The 16,529-nt window shown below is 36.3% G+C and overlaps 1 protein-coding gene across 4 annotated transcripts in view; it reads left to right on the forward strand.

The window, feature by feature from the left end:
* LOC125346159 (ribitol-5-phosphate transferase FKTN-like) overlaps positions 1-16,529 on the forward strand; it is a 65,675-nt gene that overhangs the window by 5,756 nt on the left and 43,390 nt on the right. For 2 of the 4 annotated variants that reach the window (XM_048338474.1, XM_048338483.1), the window contains 6 exons: positions 681-884; positions 1,019-1,296; positions 4,251-4,383; positions 9,394-9,523; positions 12,521-12,654; positions 16,051-16,178. In XM_048338474.1, coding sequence (XP_048194431.1) covers positions 681-884; positions 1,019-1,296; positions 4,251-4,383; positions 9,394-9,523; positions 12,521-12,654; positions 16,051-16,178 — 1,007 coding nt within the window. The remainder of the gene's footprint in view (positions 1-680; positions 885-1,018; positions 1,297-4,250; positions 4,384-9,393; positions 9,524-12,520; positions 12,655-16,050; positions 16,179-16,529) is intronic. The other 2 variants (XM_048338492.1, XM_048338500.1) reach the window with 2 other exon arrangements.

Consider the following 16,529-nt stretch of genomic DNA (forward strand, 5'->3'; position numbering starts at 1 on the left):
TGCTAAGCAGCATTACAAATATGAAGAAAAGTAATATGTAAGTTTTTGTCTTGAAAGGCTGACATTACTGATTTTTTTCTTTTTTTTTTTTTTTTTGGCCAGTCCTGGGCCTTGGACTCAGGGCCTGAGCACTGTCCCTGGCTTCTTCCCGTTCAAGGCTAGCACTCTGCCACCCAAGCCACAGCGCCCCTTCCGGCTGTTTTCCATATATGTGGTGCTGGGGAATCGAACCTTCATGTGTAGGAGGCAAGCACTCTTGCAACTAGGCCATATTCCCAGCCCAACATTACTGATTTTTTAAAAGCACTTTTTTCTTGAAAAGATTTAGCTAAAAATAACAGAATAATTGGTAAGCTGGAACTTTTCACCTCAAATACCACTTCTCTATGAAGATTTTCTTTTTTTAGATATTAATTAGTAGCTTACTGTTATGGACTTCTGTAATAATATTTTGATTTTGTTTTAACGTATTTCATCTTGTAACTATTTGTTCATCTTCCTTAGAAGTGCGCTTCTTGTAGGCAGGAACTATATATATTATTTGCTTTCTTCCTAATACAAAAGCATGGTATCTATTATGTAAACTGTATATAGGCTTATAAAATTAATGAATAGAAATTTAACGAAATTAGTTGTATTGATTTATTGGCATTAAGCCTGTTTTCTTCCTTTTCAAACAGCGTGCGGTTAAGAAGTTTATTATGCTAACGTCCAGCCAAAGTGTACCAGTGTTCCTTATTGATCCTTTGATTCTGGAACTGATTAATAAAAACTATAAACAAGTGAATAATACTTTTCGTGGCTCTGCTTCGGAATGCAAGTTTTTCTGTGTTGCAAGAGACTTCACTGCATTTGCCCTGCAATATCATCTGTGGAAGAATGAGGTAGGGCCGTTGCTTCTAGATGATGGAATGTGTTTCCTACAAAGCAGTATGGGATTAAACCAGTTCAAAATTTAAAAATATCTCACCTTTTCAAAGTTTGTACACTTTCACACTTGATGTGTGTTTTGTTATAGGAAGGCTGGTTTCGGATAGCTGAGAACATAGGATTTCAGTGCATAAAGATTGAGAGCAAGGATCCCCGGCTAGATGGGATCGACTCACTTTCTGGAACTGAAGTCCCCCTGCACTATGTCTGCAGGTTGTCCACTCATGCCATCCACTTGGTGGTCTTCCATGAGAGGAGTGGCAACTACCTCTGGCATGGCCATCTACGACTCAAAGGGCACATTGACAGGAAGTTTGTTCCTTTTCGAAAGCTACAGTTTGGCCGTTATCCTGGAGCTTTTGACAGGTAAATTTAGAGCCAAAGGGGGAAATGTGAAATGAATATTGTCTGCGAATTCTTAAACTTTCTTTTACATCTTAAAATGAGCTTTAACATGTAAATTTATGTGAATGTTAATAGTATTATTGCTCATAATGCTTGCAAATTAAGCAATCCATTATTCTTCAACAATAAAAAGGCATATATATATACATATATCCTAATATATATGCCCCCCTTTCCATATATCCTTTAGGTGTGTCTTTTACACATGCACACACACACATAGACAAATGGTGCTTGAGCATACACAAACACATTTATGCAAGGCAATATTATGTAGCAGGGAAATCAATGAATTGCAGAAAGAATACAGAAGAGTCTAACAGTGTTCAGACAACGCAAAAATAATTTAAAATATGATTATATGCATGAAAAGTTCAAATAATATGTTTATAGATATACCATGGAACAGTATAAAAGTAAGAATAGAAAGAATGTACAAGTAGAAAAACCAAAAAGAGATACATGTTTACCTCTTAAGAGGATGGGGGGTAAGCAACATACACAGAGAACTGAAGAGGCTGACAAGATTCAGTTTCTGTGGTGGAGACTTAGGTGTTTATAATTCAGTATTTTGTACCTTTGTATTTTATGCACTTACACACACACATAGACATACATACAGAATGTTTGAGCATAGTGTCTCATGCTTATAATCCCAGTCAAGAGGTTAAGGCAGGAGGATTATGTAAGGCCCAGCCTGGACTATATGGCAAGTTCTGGGTCAGTGTGAGATACACAGTGAGATCCTGCCTCAGAAAAGTGAAACAGAAGAAGAAAAGGAAATTTAAATAGTTAGGAAAACTATGTGTAAATCTATAACCTTAATTCTCAACATAATAAAAGTATTTCTTGCAAGAAGCAGTTATTTGAAGAAACTTTGTAAAATTTGATTAGCTACAACTTTATTAACAAGTGCAAGTTGTAAAAACATTGAAAATTAAGAGTCTAAAGTTTCTAACCTAGTAGTACTTTTCTTCCCATTTTGAAGCCACTTATAATGGTGTTACATTCTAATTGAAATAGCAGAATCTGATATAATGGTAGCAGCAAACGTTTGACTCTTGCCTTAAAGTTTACCATCCTTGTAAAAATGTCCATATTGGCTATGTTTCTTGGTAACTTCTAGAGAGACAATGCCTATCTATTGTACTTTGGAACTACCAAGGGGTGGGCTGGGGATACGGCCTAGTGGCAAGAGAGCTTGCCTCGTATACGTGAGGCCCTGGGTTCAATTCCCCCGCACCACATATACAGAAAATGGCCAGAAGTGGCGCTGTGGCTCAAGTGGCAGAGTGCTAGCCTTGAGCAAAAGGAAGCCAGGGACAGTGCTCAGGCCCTGAGTTCAAGGCCCAGGACTGGCCAAAAAAAACAAAAAAAAAAGAACTACCAAGGGGTGCTTATTGTTGCCTTTCTTTTTTTTTTTTTTTTTTTTTTTTTGCCAGTCCTGGGCCTTGGACTCAGGGCCTGAGCAATGTCACTGGCTTCCTTTTGCTCAAGGCTAGCACTCTGCCACTTGAGCCACAGCTCCACTTCTGGCCATTTTCCATATATGTGGTACTGGGGAATTGAACCCAGGGCTTCATGTATACGAGGCAAGCTCTCTTGCCACTAGGCCATATTCCTAGCCCTTATTGTTGCCTTTCTATAGTATTTAAAAATTGAATATTTGAGAAACAATTTTAAATGGTATTCAAGCCAGGCATCAGTGGCTTGACACCTTCTAATCTTTTCTACTCTGGAGGCTGAGATCTGAGAATTATGGTTCAAAGCCAACCTATCCAAGAATTCTGTGAGATGCTTATCTCCAATTAATCATTACCCAAAACAAAACAAAAAGCAACCAAAAGTGAAGGTGAAGCTCAAGTGTTAGAGAACCAGCCTTGAGCTATGTGCCAATGTTTCAGGCCTGTAATCCTAGCTCCTTAGAAGGCTAAGATCTGAGGATCATGGTTCAAAGCCAGCTCAGGCAGGAAACTCTGTGAGACTTTTTCTTTACCGCTGAAAAGCTGAAAGTGGAGCTCTTGCTCAAGTGGTAGAGCTTTTTTATTTTTGGTCATGGGGCTGGAACTCAGGGCCTGGGTGTTGTCCCAGATCTCTATTGCTCAAGGCTAGTGCTCTAACACTTGAGTCATATCTCCACTTCTGGTTTTCTGGTAGTTAATTTGGAGATAAATAAAAGTCTCACAGAATTTCCTTCCCTAGCTGGCTTTGAACAGCATTTGTCATATCTCAGTCTCCAGAGTAGCTAGGATCATAGGTGTGAGCCATCACTGTTTTGCTCAGAACTAGTGCTCACGCCCCAAGTCAAGCTTCAAGACCTGCACTCACACACACACACACACACACACACACACACACACACACACACACACACACACACACGAAGAAAGGGAGAAAGAAAGAGAAAAAAACTAAAGGGCAGCAAAAGACCCTGAGTTCAAGCCCCAGTAAGTACAGGCAAAATCAATTATCTATGGATCAGTCAATAAGGCATTTAAACCTAGAATGGTCTTTGTTTTTTGTATATATGAAAACACACCTTTTCTAAACCAAACCCAGTTTTCAGGAATATAAATGACCAGAAAAGAATTGGTAGGGCTGTGAAAAACAATGTTGGCCCCTCATTATTTCAGTTAAAACTTAAGCACTGTTCTATTTTTACTACTTTTAATCTGTTTCAAATAAAATTTTTCAGAAAGACATCTTTTAGGTTTTTAAAGCCGTGTTACCCAAATACTTGAAATGTTTTGTTAGATATCAGATTTTCAAAATCTTACTGAAATTCCTAATTGATATCTAAGACGATTGAAGAAAATATATTTGATATTGAGCTATTCTGTTAATTTTTACTTTTTTGAACAGGTGGTTGGTATTCTGGATTAAATCCTGTAATAAAGCTTAACTTTTGTTTTCAGGCCAGAGTTACAGCAAGTTACTGTTGATGGACTGGAAGTTCTCATTCCAAAAGACATAGGACACTTTCTAGAAGAAATACCACACTCGAGATTTATTGAGTGTAGGTATAAAGAAGCTCGAGCATTCTTTCAGGTTAGAGACAACCAGATCATGTGCTTTTTAAATGAAAAGGAATGTTATACAGTATTTAAGGAGATGGGGGAATGAAGGGATGTAAAGCTTGCCAGGGCAAAAGTTAGCAATACCTCCATCTCAGCCAACAATCCAGATAAACTGGCTCATACCTGGGTGACCCCAGCTATGGAGGATGGCCTTTGTAGGAAGGAATTATCCAGTCTGGCTCCAGAACGAAGTAATGAGACTCTTATCTAAAAATTAATGTAAAAAAACCAAACAGGTCCGAAGGTGTGGCACAAGTGGCAGAGTGCTTGCTGGGTACAAGGTCTTGAATTCAAACCCAGTGTACCCAATGCAGTGGTACATGGGAGACAGGCAGAAGAACTGAATTCCAGCCAGCAGGACAATATCTCAAAAAACTAAAAATCAACTATTCCTTCCCTAATTGAATATATTGGTATTTACTTACCTTTCTTAAGTAGTCTTATAATGTAAGTCGTTTCCTCTGCCGTTAGTTTTGATAGTTTGTAATCTCTATAAACGAAACTGGCTTCTGTCTTTAAAGCAATCCAAGTAGAATAAGGTCAGTATAGGAGATGAGTCCTACTGTAGATTTTGGAAACAGTCAGAAAAAAATTCTCAAAGGTTTGGTACTGAATATGAATTTTTGTGTTTGTGAAAGTTTTTGAAGACTAACGTCATACAAAGACCAGCTGCTTTTTGAACTTTATTTTGCTGTTCTAGCTTTCAATTCAGTAAACATTTATTGAATGACTTTTCCAGGCTTCTGGCCATGTGGTATATAAAGATGATTTTGAAGGGCATAAAAATTCAGCTTTAAAATGACAAGAAAACACATGGCGTGAAAACAAATAGACAGTGAGGTTTTGGTACCCTAATCCTTTCAGTTGCCCTTTATTATCTATAGTTCTCTGCCTTTTAAATGCTTCATACACAAGGAGATAAACAGAATTCGAAAAATAAGTAGCAGCTTTATTATTTACAACTCAAGTGTGGCTTCTTGGCCCTATCCTCTTACGTTTGTGACTGGAGTACTGTAAAATCTGCTGAGCCTCATGGATGAGGAGCTGGAAGACAGATGTGTGGATGGGCTTACCCTAGTAGGCAAATGCTGTCTGCCATTTCCTCGCCACACAGTAATAGGAAGAAGAGAAGTTTGGTGCATAAATTAACCCCTCACACTTACTGCCTGAAGGGATCTGCTCCACCACCTCTGTAATAGCAATTATGGTGAATTGTGGATGACAGGCATCGAATTTTATGTCACCTCTGTTACACTGTATCTGTCAAAGTAGCTGGTACAAAGAAAAGATCCCATAAATATGGGTAAATGAATGGAGAATAAGGTGTTCATCAAAATCAAATGATTTTTAGAACTGCTTTAGCCTAGCAAAGTTGGAGCTATTCAACGAGCATTTTCCCAGATTCGTTTGTTGTTTTTATTGTGAAAAGGAATTATTAATGTAAAATGCTTCAAAATACTGAACAGTCGTGTGAACATATGTTTTTAAAACTATATTTTTATTACCTTTGAGTGGTCAGTTTATGAATAGAGTGCATCTTGATCAATATCACTGCTTGTGAATATATTAATGTTAAGGACAAGTACTCAATCAGTGTTTGAGAAAAGAATATGCGTGAAACATGCTCAGAATGCTAATCCATTCATAGCCTCATACTTTGGGTGCAAAAAGCACAAGAATTAACAAAACTGTATTGTGTGGAAGTTTATATTCATGACATGATCAGGTGGAATTCTGTAGTCATCCATCTTGTTTTTTTGTATCCTTCACTGGCAGTGAGCCAGATTTGGAATTCCTAATTTGTTTTTCTCTCCTTCAAGTGTATTGATAATACTAGTATCAAGTGAGTAATAGAGTTTATAATGCTTTTCTATCCTTATTCTCTTAACGCTTAATTCTTTATTATTTCATATATTAGACCCATTTGATCAAAAATGCCAGGAAAGCCAGGCACCAGTGGCTCATGTTTGTAATCCTAACTACTCAGAAGGCTGAGATCTGAGGATCACAGTTTGAAGCCAGCCCAGGCAGAAACTCCCTGAGACTCTTATATCTAGTTAATTACCCAAAGTCTGGAAATCAGTCCCAGACCCTGAGTTCAAACCCCAAGATTGGCACACAAAAAAAGAAAAGAAAAGAAAAAACGAAAAAGCCAATAGGGAGCTGGGAATATGGCCTTGTGGTAAAGTGCTTGCCTCTTATACATGAAGTCCTGAGTTCGATTCCTCAGCACCACATATATAGAAAAAAGCCGGAAGCTGGAACTGTGGCTCAAGAGGTAGAGTGCTAGCCTTGAGCAAAAAAAAGCCAGGGACAGCGTTTAGGCCCTGAGTCCACACCCCAGGACTGGCAACAAAAACAAAATGAACAAACAAAAAAAGCCAGCAGAGAAATCAGTTTTCAAATTAAACTGACATATATGTATTTGAACACTTGATGGCGCCAAAACATTTTAAATACAATTCCTAGTGTAAGGCAATGAACATATAAACACAATAAAAGTTGTTTTTTTGTTTTTGTTTTAATGAGAATGAATTTTTTGAGATAGGAACTCAATATGCAGCTCATTCTGACCTGGAAATCTCTGTGTAGGCCAGGTTGGCCTTGACATCATGGTGTTCTTGCTGCAGCTTGCTGAGTGCTGGAATTACCACCTGGCAATAAATAATTATTTCAGTCTTAAAGTTCTTAATACAATACAAATGCAATTTTTCCCTGAACCTCTTGGGAATAAGCTGTACAACAGATATCCTACAGCCACAAATACTTGGGTATTTTATAAAAATCAAGAACATTTTCTTTCGTCTTAATATAAAAATTAGGAAATTAACATATAATTCATAGGAAATTAATACATAGTACATTAATACAAGGAAAAGCATGGTTGAAGATGGGGCTTGAGTGGCAGAGAACCAGCCAAGCAAACAAACCAAGTGAATGTGAGGTCCTGCATATAAACCCTAGAACTGCCCAAGTATTGGGGTTGAATTTATAGCCCTATCAATATTTTTCTCATCAGACTTTAAGAAATTCATGGCTCCTGCTTTACCTCATGGGTTATAGTCTACTATTTTCATTGTTTATTCTGATCTTCAGATTATTCCATATTCATCAGTAGAAATCCCCTATTCAGGCTTTGACCGTCTACATCAGGGTATTCTTTTGTAAGGAGGCTCTCATCCTGCTGCTTGGCTCTGGCTACATATTCCAGACACCCCTTCTAATCTTCCTTCCTCATCTGCCCATGCTCTAATCTCATGTGCCAGATCATACTTATGTGCCTTTCTTACTCTGCCTTACCTAATAGCTCTCACATTGAGAGTTTAGGATGGAGGAAAAGAGGTGTTTTCTGGCTTTCTATTTGATTTTACAATACACCTTTGGTACTGATTCTCAGGACACCACCACTAAGGAAAAACCGAATGTTCCGATGCATAGAGTTCAGTACTAGCTAGGTAATGCACATATAGGAATTTAAATTTTTTGTTTTTGAATTTTCTTTTTTAAATAATTATTTACTTATTTTGTCTATACTCGATCAGAACTATGTGTAATCTGCATATAAGGCAGACTTACTTTAATTATTTTCTCAAACAACCAAGAAGTTCAGAACCAGAATAATACATGTGTTGTTTGTTTGTTTTTTCTGAATTTGGTTTCAGAAAAAAGAATCACACAAAAATAAATGAGCTCAAGTCCACTGAATTATAGTGAAAAACCAGAAGAAAATATGGAAACATCTAGACACTTGGCTAGGACCTTCTAGACATCTACATTCTTGTTTTCCTTCCCTTAATTCAAGCTGAAGCCTTGGAACAGTTTTGAGCCTTAGTTTCCTTATCTTAAAAAGAGTAGATACTTTTTATGTTGGAGGAAATTGTGTGCTTTTGGAAGTTAGAATTCTTTGTCCCATAGATAACAAAGCATCATTGAAGAATTTTACTGAGTTTCAGAATAAAAATGAAAACAAAAGCAAGATGACTAGGAAGTATTATTTGTATGAAATGTTATAATATTTGTATGAAATGTTATACTTGGCAAGGCATAACTCTTAATTGTAGTCCAGGAAGGAGTTTTTATTCTAAAATTACAGATGGGAAAATTTAGATCTGCCAGAGATATGTTCTTTTATTCACTTACATATTTAACAAATATTGAAGCACTGTTCCAGACACTGGAGATATCTGATAAGTAAAACTAAGTCACTTGTTTCATAGAGTTTAAGTACTGGGATGATATACCTAAGATCATAGCTAAAAAGGAGTAGATCTAAATTCGAACATAGATAATCCAAATCAAAATCCTAGCTTTCCCTACTGTACAGTCTGCAATAACTAATAACATTGATGAATTATGTTGAAAAGATTTATTTCAGTTATGCTTGTAGCTCTGTAATTAGCCTTCTTTTCCTGTAACTGCCCAGCCTGCTAAATTGTAATATGGAAGAGGAAGCTTATAAATGTTTACATTTCCTTTGTTAGGAATCCTGTCATGTTCCTTTCTTTTCAACTGATCTTTCCTAGAATCTAATCTACTCTTTAAAAAAAGTGTGTGTATATGTGTGTGTGTACAATCATGCATACACGTATGTGTGCCCACATGCTTGTGTGCCACTGGGGGCTTGAATTCAGGGCATCACAGTTTTGCTTAGCATTTTCACTGCTAGCTGATGCTCTACTACTTGAGCCACTCTCCCATTCCTGCTCCTTGCTGGTTAATGGAGATAAGAGTCTCATGAATTTGCCTGTGCTGGCTCTGACCATAATTCATAGATCTTAGTGGCTAGGATTATAGTCATGAGTTGCTGTTGTCTACCTCCTAAAATCTGCTTTTATTTTAATGTGACTGAGAAGTATCCATAAAGATTTTTTTAGTAGAAAAGAAAGATACATGACATTGAGTTTTCAATTTAAGATGTCACATGAATATGTCTGGTACTTAAGAAATTGCTACAATTGCTGACTGTGTATTAAATCTGCAGCAGTATCTTGATGATAACACTGTGGAGGCCATGTCCTTTCGGAAGAGTGCAAAGGAGTTGCTTCAGCTAGCAGCCAAAACGTTAAAGAAATTGAGAGTGCCATTTTGGCTTAGCAGTGGAACTTGTCTAGGTAAAATCCTTACTGCTTTACATTGGCTTGTCATTTCATCCTTTTCAGCTTTAGCAATGAATGCATGAAGTAACAAAACATTAATGGTATTAGAAGTGTAATGTCTATTTAAAACATACATAAATGAAGCAAGAATGTATTAACTTCTTCAAAGAAATGAACTGTAAATATAGAGTAGAATTTTGGGAAGGTGATGTTTGTGATCACCAAAAACTACAAATAATGTGGGTAAAACAACATCAACCAATTCTCAAATAACCCTTAGCTTAGCATTTTATTTATTTTTAAAAGTTGTATTTTTTATTTGTTTCTAATGGCCTTCATCATAACTTTCTGTGTTACTTACACAGCATACAACCAGTTTATGTTGCACCAAAAATTCTGAGAGGAAGACAGAAAAGGGGTCATGAGGGTGTCCATAAACCTTTTCCAGCTCACTGATAGTATCACTGGCTGGGCATCACTGTTCGTCAAAGATGGGGAGAGAAAAGCATGTTGATAGTCCTTAAGCAAGTAGCTTGGAGAATATGAGAAGGATTTCTGGCCCTCCACCCATTGTTCATTAAGTAGATGAAACTTCTTTGGAATTTAGAATTATTTACAACTTTACATTTAGCTCTGTTTCAATTGATTCTCTCTTGACTATTGTAGTTTTTGCTGTTTCACTATATGTGACAAAAGTAAGGTCAGCTTTTATAAAGAGTTACACTCTAGAGTTTATTATTCAACTCAGAATATGATTGAGAAAGAAAGAAAATGCTCTAAACAGTTGTTGTGATTACAGCAGGCATAAACTGGTACCTGTAGTTATCCCACGCCTCAGGCCATAGATGATTACGTGGTACTCTCTCTTGTTAAGCTCCACTCCAGCAAGCCCAAAAAAGAACTCATCTCACATAATTGTATAGTATTTGCTTTAAGATTTAACTGTTTTGGAGGCAAGGTGATTCATAGTCTATCATCAAAAATACTTTTAATAATTTTCATTCACGATTTTGAGTTTTTTAGCCCGATGGTTTTATTTAAATACATTTATGAAAATAAGGAGTTATTAGATATTACTGCATTAAATGTTCAAGGAGTCTTCTACTTTTAATCACTTATAATTATTTTATAGGATTATTTTAGAATTCTAAGTAATAGTTCCTGATAACAATGCCTATTAAGGTAATTACAAATGCTAATTTACTTTAAAAATAATCCTTAGTAGTACTAAGGTAAAAAAAACTTTTAGAATGATTTTGTAGTACCTAATTAAGAAGTAGATAAATAGTAAATCAAACCTTAACCTTCTCCTCGCCACCCCCCCTTTGGTGCTGCTGGTCCTGGGGCTTGAACTCAAGGCCCTAGGTACTGTCCGAGCTTCTGTGCTTAAGGTAAATGTTCTACCATTGAACTAGAGCTCCACTTCTGGATTTTGGGTAGTTAATTGGAGATTTGAGTCACATGGACTTCCTGCCTGGGTTGACTTTAAAAACGGCTATCCTCATGTCTCAACCTCCTGAGTAGCTAGGATTTACAGGTGTGAGCCACTGGCTTCAGTCTCAAGTGTTTCCTTCCTTCCTTCCTTCCTTCCTTCCTTCCTTCCTTCCTTCCTTCCTTCCTTCCTTCCTTCCTTCCTTCCGTCCTTCCTTTCTTCCTCCCTCCCTCCTTCCCTCCCTCCCTCCCTCCCTTCCTCCCTTCTCTTTCCTTTCTTTCTCTCCCTCCCTCCTTCCTTTCTTTTCTTTCCTTTCTCTTCCTTTCCTTTCCTTTCCTTTTTTTTTCTTTTCTTTTCTCTCACCCAGTTCTGGGCTTGAATTCAGGGCATGGTCAGTCTCTGAGCCTCTTTGTGTTCAAGGCTAGGGCTCTACCACTTGAGCCACAGCACTACTTGTAGCTGTTTTTGAGTATTTTATTGGAGATAAGAGTCTCACAGACTTTCTTGCCTGGGTTATCTTTGAATCACGATCATCAGGTCTCAGGCTCCTGAGTAGCTAGGCATGAGCTACTGGCACCTGGCTTCAAATCATTTTTATATTGCACATCAGATGTGAGCGGTTCAGAGCTGTTAAATGCTACCAGTTATTGATTCAGGAAAGATGTATTGTTTAAGGTACATAACTAAATATTTTAGTACATTTAACAGATACTTTATCATTAAATGTTAATGATTAAACATTTGAACAACAACTTTTTAAAAATAGATGACTAGTTAACATTATTATTAAAGCAAATAATTTGTTAAGAAATTAAAACATATCATGAAAGTTTAAAGAAATCAGTGTTCAGGGGCTGGGGATATGGCCTAGTGGCAAGAGTGCTTGCCTCTTATACATGAGGTCCTGGGTTCAATTCCCCAGCACCACATATACAGAAAATGGCCAGAAGTGGCGCTGTGGCTCAAGTGGCAGAGTGCTAGCCTTGAGCAAAAAGAAGCCAGGGACAGTTCTCAGGCCCTGAGTCCAGGCCCCAGGACTGGCCAAAAAAAAAAAGAAAGCAGTGTTCAGACCAGTAAGGAAATCAGAAATCATTGGGTGCCAGTGTCTCACACCTGTAATCCTAACTACTTGGAAGACAGAGATCTGAGGATTGTTGTTCAGAGCCATCGCAAGCAGTAAAGTCCACAAGACACTCCAGATAAGCACTGAAAAAGCCAGAAGTAGAGCTGTAGCTCAAGTGATAGAACTCCAGTATCAAGCAAAAAAGCTCACAGATAGTGCCCAGAGTTCAAGCCCTGGGACTGGCTCAAATAAAACAAAACAAAACAACCTAAATCAGATAGATAGATAGATAGATAGATAGATAGATAGATAGATAGATAGATAGATAGATAGATCAGATAGAAATTTCTTAAAGATGTGACTACTATAGCCAAAGCATTTAATTTAGTATTTAATTTAAAGAAAATAATTTTGGTGATGCACACTACATCTAATTCTGTGCACTAAAATCTTTTGTTACAAAGATCATCCACTTATGATTTTTAAATAACTTATTTTTAATTTTATGTCTTTTTAGGATGGTATCGACAGTGCAATATTATTCCTTATAGCAAAGATGTCGACATAGGTGTTTTTATACGAGATTACAAATCTGACATTGTTTTAGCATTTCAGGAAGCAGGACTTGCACTCAAACACAAGTTTGGGAAGGTCAGTAACAAGAATCAGCTAAATTTTATAATTAATGTCTCAATTGTAAAGTTTATATTACTCAACTATATATGATTAAGAATGCTACAAGAAAGATATTATAGTTCATGCCTGTAATTCCTGCACTAGGGAGGCTGAGGCAAGAGAACTGAAAGTTTGAAGACAGTTTGAACCAAGTTCTAGGCTGCCTTAAAACAAACAACAAAAACAAAAAACCCTAGCAACAGAAATAAAAACCCCACTGCATGTATAATATTGTCACTTAATATTGACTAGGATGGTTTTAGCAGAAACTTATTGCTCTATATAATTTCACTACCTAAGGAAAAGCTAAAAACTTGGGTTTTTATTGATAAGAAAGAAAGATCTTAGTCTCTTGTAAGCATATTTATTGCCATTATAGGAGATAATAATATAATGTAAAATTAATATAGTATGGAAGACTCCCACCCTATCTGAAGCTGTATTTGTTCTAATAGTCATTTAATTCTGTTCACTCAAGAATAGATATTAAAATTGTCAGCACAAAATATTCCATTGATTGCTAAGGGGTAGAAATATAATCATTTAAAATAATTTTAAACAAATACTTCAATTTCTTGTTTATCTAACTTATCCTAAGTTATAAAAGTTTTCTCAAAGGTCAGCCAGGGCTGATGAAATCTTGCTCTGTGAACATTTGTATTCGTATGTTCTGAGCCTGTGATTACTTGTAATCATCTTAGTCTTAATTTACTTGTTCCCAAAGAGGTATTATCCACTAATGGAAGTAGAAATATGTTTAGTCCCTGAGAACTTATTTCTTCAATCATAAATAATCATTGTAGCTTACTGAAAAAAACTTAATGGAACATTTTCCCAAGATGAAAGGCAAAGCAATTGAGCTTTCAGTCTTATTCTCTGTGTGTCTGTCACTGTACTCTGTATCTAAAACACCTAGATAAGTTACATATTTTCCTTCCCAAATAAATTAAGAGGGGAAAATATCTCAAATAAATTATTACGTGATTAGTGCTGTAACAAGCAGACACACTAAGTAGGGAGTGGGGTTTTTGTTGGATTTTTCTTTAATTAAATGTTCCCTATTTTTTTCTGTACCTTAATTTTGTATTTCTTTTTTTAATGTATATAAGATAATGGTCTGTGCTATGTGTTTCTTATATATATACTTCATTTTACTGATTGATTGACTATTGATTATGATGACTTCCTGAAAGATTTTGGGGAGTTAGTAGAGGGAATTATTTTTGTTTGGTTTTTATCTTTAGTCAGAAAGGTACTGTGGAACAGAGTGTTTCTGTTTTCTTTGCAGAGTACTATTTGGATGTCCATAAATCATTTATTCTGCATTGTCATCAGTTCTAAGACACATTTTTTTTCTTTTCTAGATCTACTTTTTTGTATTATAAGGGACTTTGTTTTTTTTTTAATTTTTAAAAAGTTCATTTATTGTTATTGTAAAGGTGAACTACAGAAAAGTTAGTTACCTAAGTCACATAAAGAATACATTTCTTTTTGAACACTGTCACCCTTTCCCTTGCTCTCTTCCAGTTTTGCCCTCCTATCCCCAACCACAAGTTGTATAGTTCATTTTCAACATTGTATCTACTGAGTATCACTGCTGCATTTGTTCACCCTTTGTCTCACCATTTCTGTGCTTCCCATTACCCTCCCAAAGACAGGTAAATGAACAAACAAGACAAAAGGAAAAGAAAACTACACAGCAACAAAGAAAAAACATCCTCTTGTTTCCATTTCCTGGAGTTCATTTTAATAAATATTATTTTATATGATTAGATGCCCATAGGTATTGTGCCTTTGTGATCCTCTCCTAAGAATATCCTTCTTTGGTCTTATTCTGTGTGAATGCCTAGAAACCTGTAAATTTATCATGTTCCAGTGTATTTTTTTCTCTTACCATCCAGTGTGTTTACTTACAGATTTTTAGGCAAATTCTAGTTACCACAAAAGAGGAAAACCATGCCACCCGTTTTTTGGGGTCTGGCTTACTTCTCCTAATATAAATTTTTCTAAGTCTTTGCATTTCTTTTGAATGGTATAATATCATTCTCATGGATGAGTACAATTCCATTGTGTACATATACTATTTCTAGCAAGAGCAATAAGGCAAGAGAAAAACATAAAAGGGAAAGGGAAAAGATAGATAGGGAAAGAAGTAAAACTATTCCTCTTTGCACATGACATGGTCCTGTATAGAGCCCTCCTTCAAGTTACCTGAGCTGATCCAAAACTTTAGCAAAATAGGGTATAAAATCAACCCACAAAAATCAGTTCTTCTGTATGCCAACAATAAGAGTGAGACTGAAAACAGGAAAGCAACTCCTCCCCAAAATAAAATACCTAGGAGTTACGGTGTGAAGGACCTCTACTGTGAAAACTTTAAAAATCCGAAAAAAGAAATTGAAGGTTTAAAGAAATGGAAAAAAACTTTAATGCTTCTGGATTGGAAGCATTAACATCATAAAAATGGCAGTACTTCCCAAAGCAATTTACAAATTCAGTGCAACTCATCAAAATCCCAATAACATTCTTTAATGAAATAGCAAAAGCAAAAATTCATATGGAATAATAAAGACCCCAAATAGCAAAAACTGTCCTTAGCAGGAAGATTGTGTTGGAGGAATATCAATACCAAACTTTAAACTCCATTACAAAACCATAGTAATAAAAACAGCTTGGTACTGGCATAAGGATAGGCCTGAGGACCAATGGAACAGAATAGAAGACCTAGAAATGAACCCACAGACTTAGAGGCACCTAATATTCGATAAGGGAGCCAAACACAGGTTGGGAGAAAAACAGCCTCTTCAACAAATAGTGCTGGCAGAATTGCCTATCCACATGTAGAAAACTGAAGCTAAGTCCTTATATATTCTGATTCTGATTCTGTACCAGAATCAATTCAAAATGTATCGAAGAGATCAATGTAAGGCCAAATATAAAAATACTATGTGAAGGGGTAAGGAAAGCACTAGGGCTCCTAGATATGGGTCAAAACTTCCTAAGTAAAGATCTAGAATCACAACAAATCAAAGAATGGATAAATGGAATTTCATCAAACTGAAGAGTTTCTGCGTGACAAAGTATATAACTAATAAGATAAATAATACCACAGAATGGGAGATTTTTATCAGCTATCCGTCAGACAAGGGCCTCATATGAGAATATGCTTAGAGCTCAAACATTATTTTATATGCATTTAAGAAAAATTGATGGTGGCTTTCTACAGATGAACCCCACATTAAGAGGTACTTTAACTTGAAAAAACATACATCTTATCATTAGTATTCTATGTGTGCAAAACATTAGAGTGTTTTCTGACTTTAAAAGATATGCTCATTGTGTGAATTTCTAAAGTTTTCTTCTTCCTCCTAGGTGGGAGACAGCTTGGAGCTATCTTTCCTGGGAAAAGATGATGTAAAACTTGACATTTTTTTCTTCTATGAAGAGATTGACCATATGTGGAATGGAGGCACTCAGGCTAAAACAGGAAAAAAGTTTAAGTATGTATCAGATAAGTACTTATTAAAGGGTTTTATAGATAAAATGTCAGGGGTGGAAGGGAAACAGTTATGTGTTCAGGCTCAAATACTTTCTCAGCTCACCATAGAGTCTACTTGGCTTGTGAAGTGAGAGCTGCTTGTGAGGTCAGTCTATAAGGAGGGAGTGTCAGTAGGTTTGTCAATCAAAGGAGTCATTATGACCAAAACCCTTAGTCATCAGAAAGAAAATATCAAGACAAGGGACACAAAAATCAAACCCAGAGCCTAAACCAGAAAATTAATCTGTCATAGCCATAGGAGTTTGATAATCATAGGAGAATGGGGAAAGGGCGGTAAGGAGATAGTCAAAGT

This window comes from Perognathus longimembris, chromosome 1, assembly GCF_023159225.1.
Source record: "Perognathus longimembris pacificus isolate PPM17 chromosome 1, ASM2315922v1, whole genome shotgun sequence".
Taxonomy (NCBI): Eukaryota; Metazoa; Chordata; class Mammalia; order Rodentia; family Heteromyidae; genus Perognathus; species Perognathus longimembris.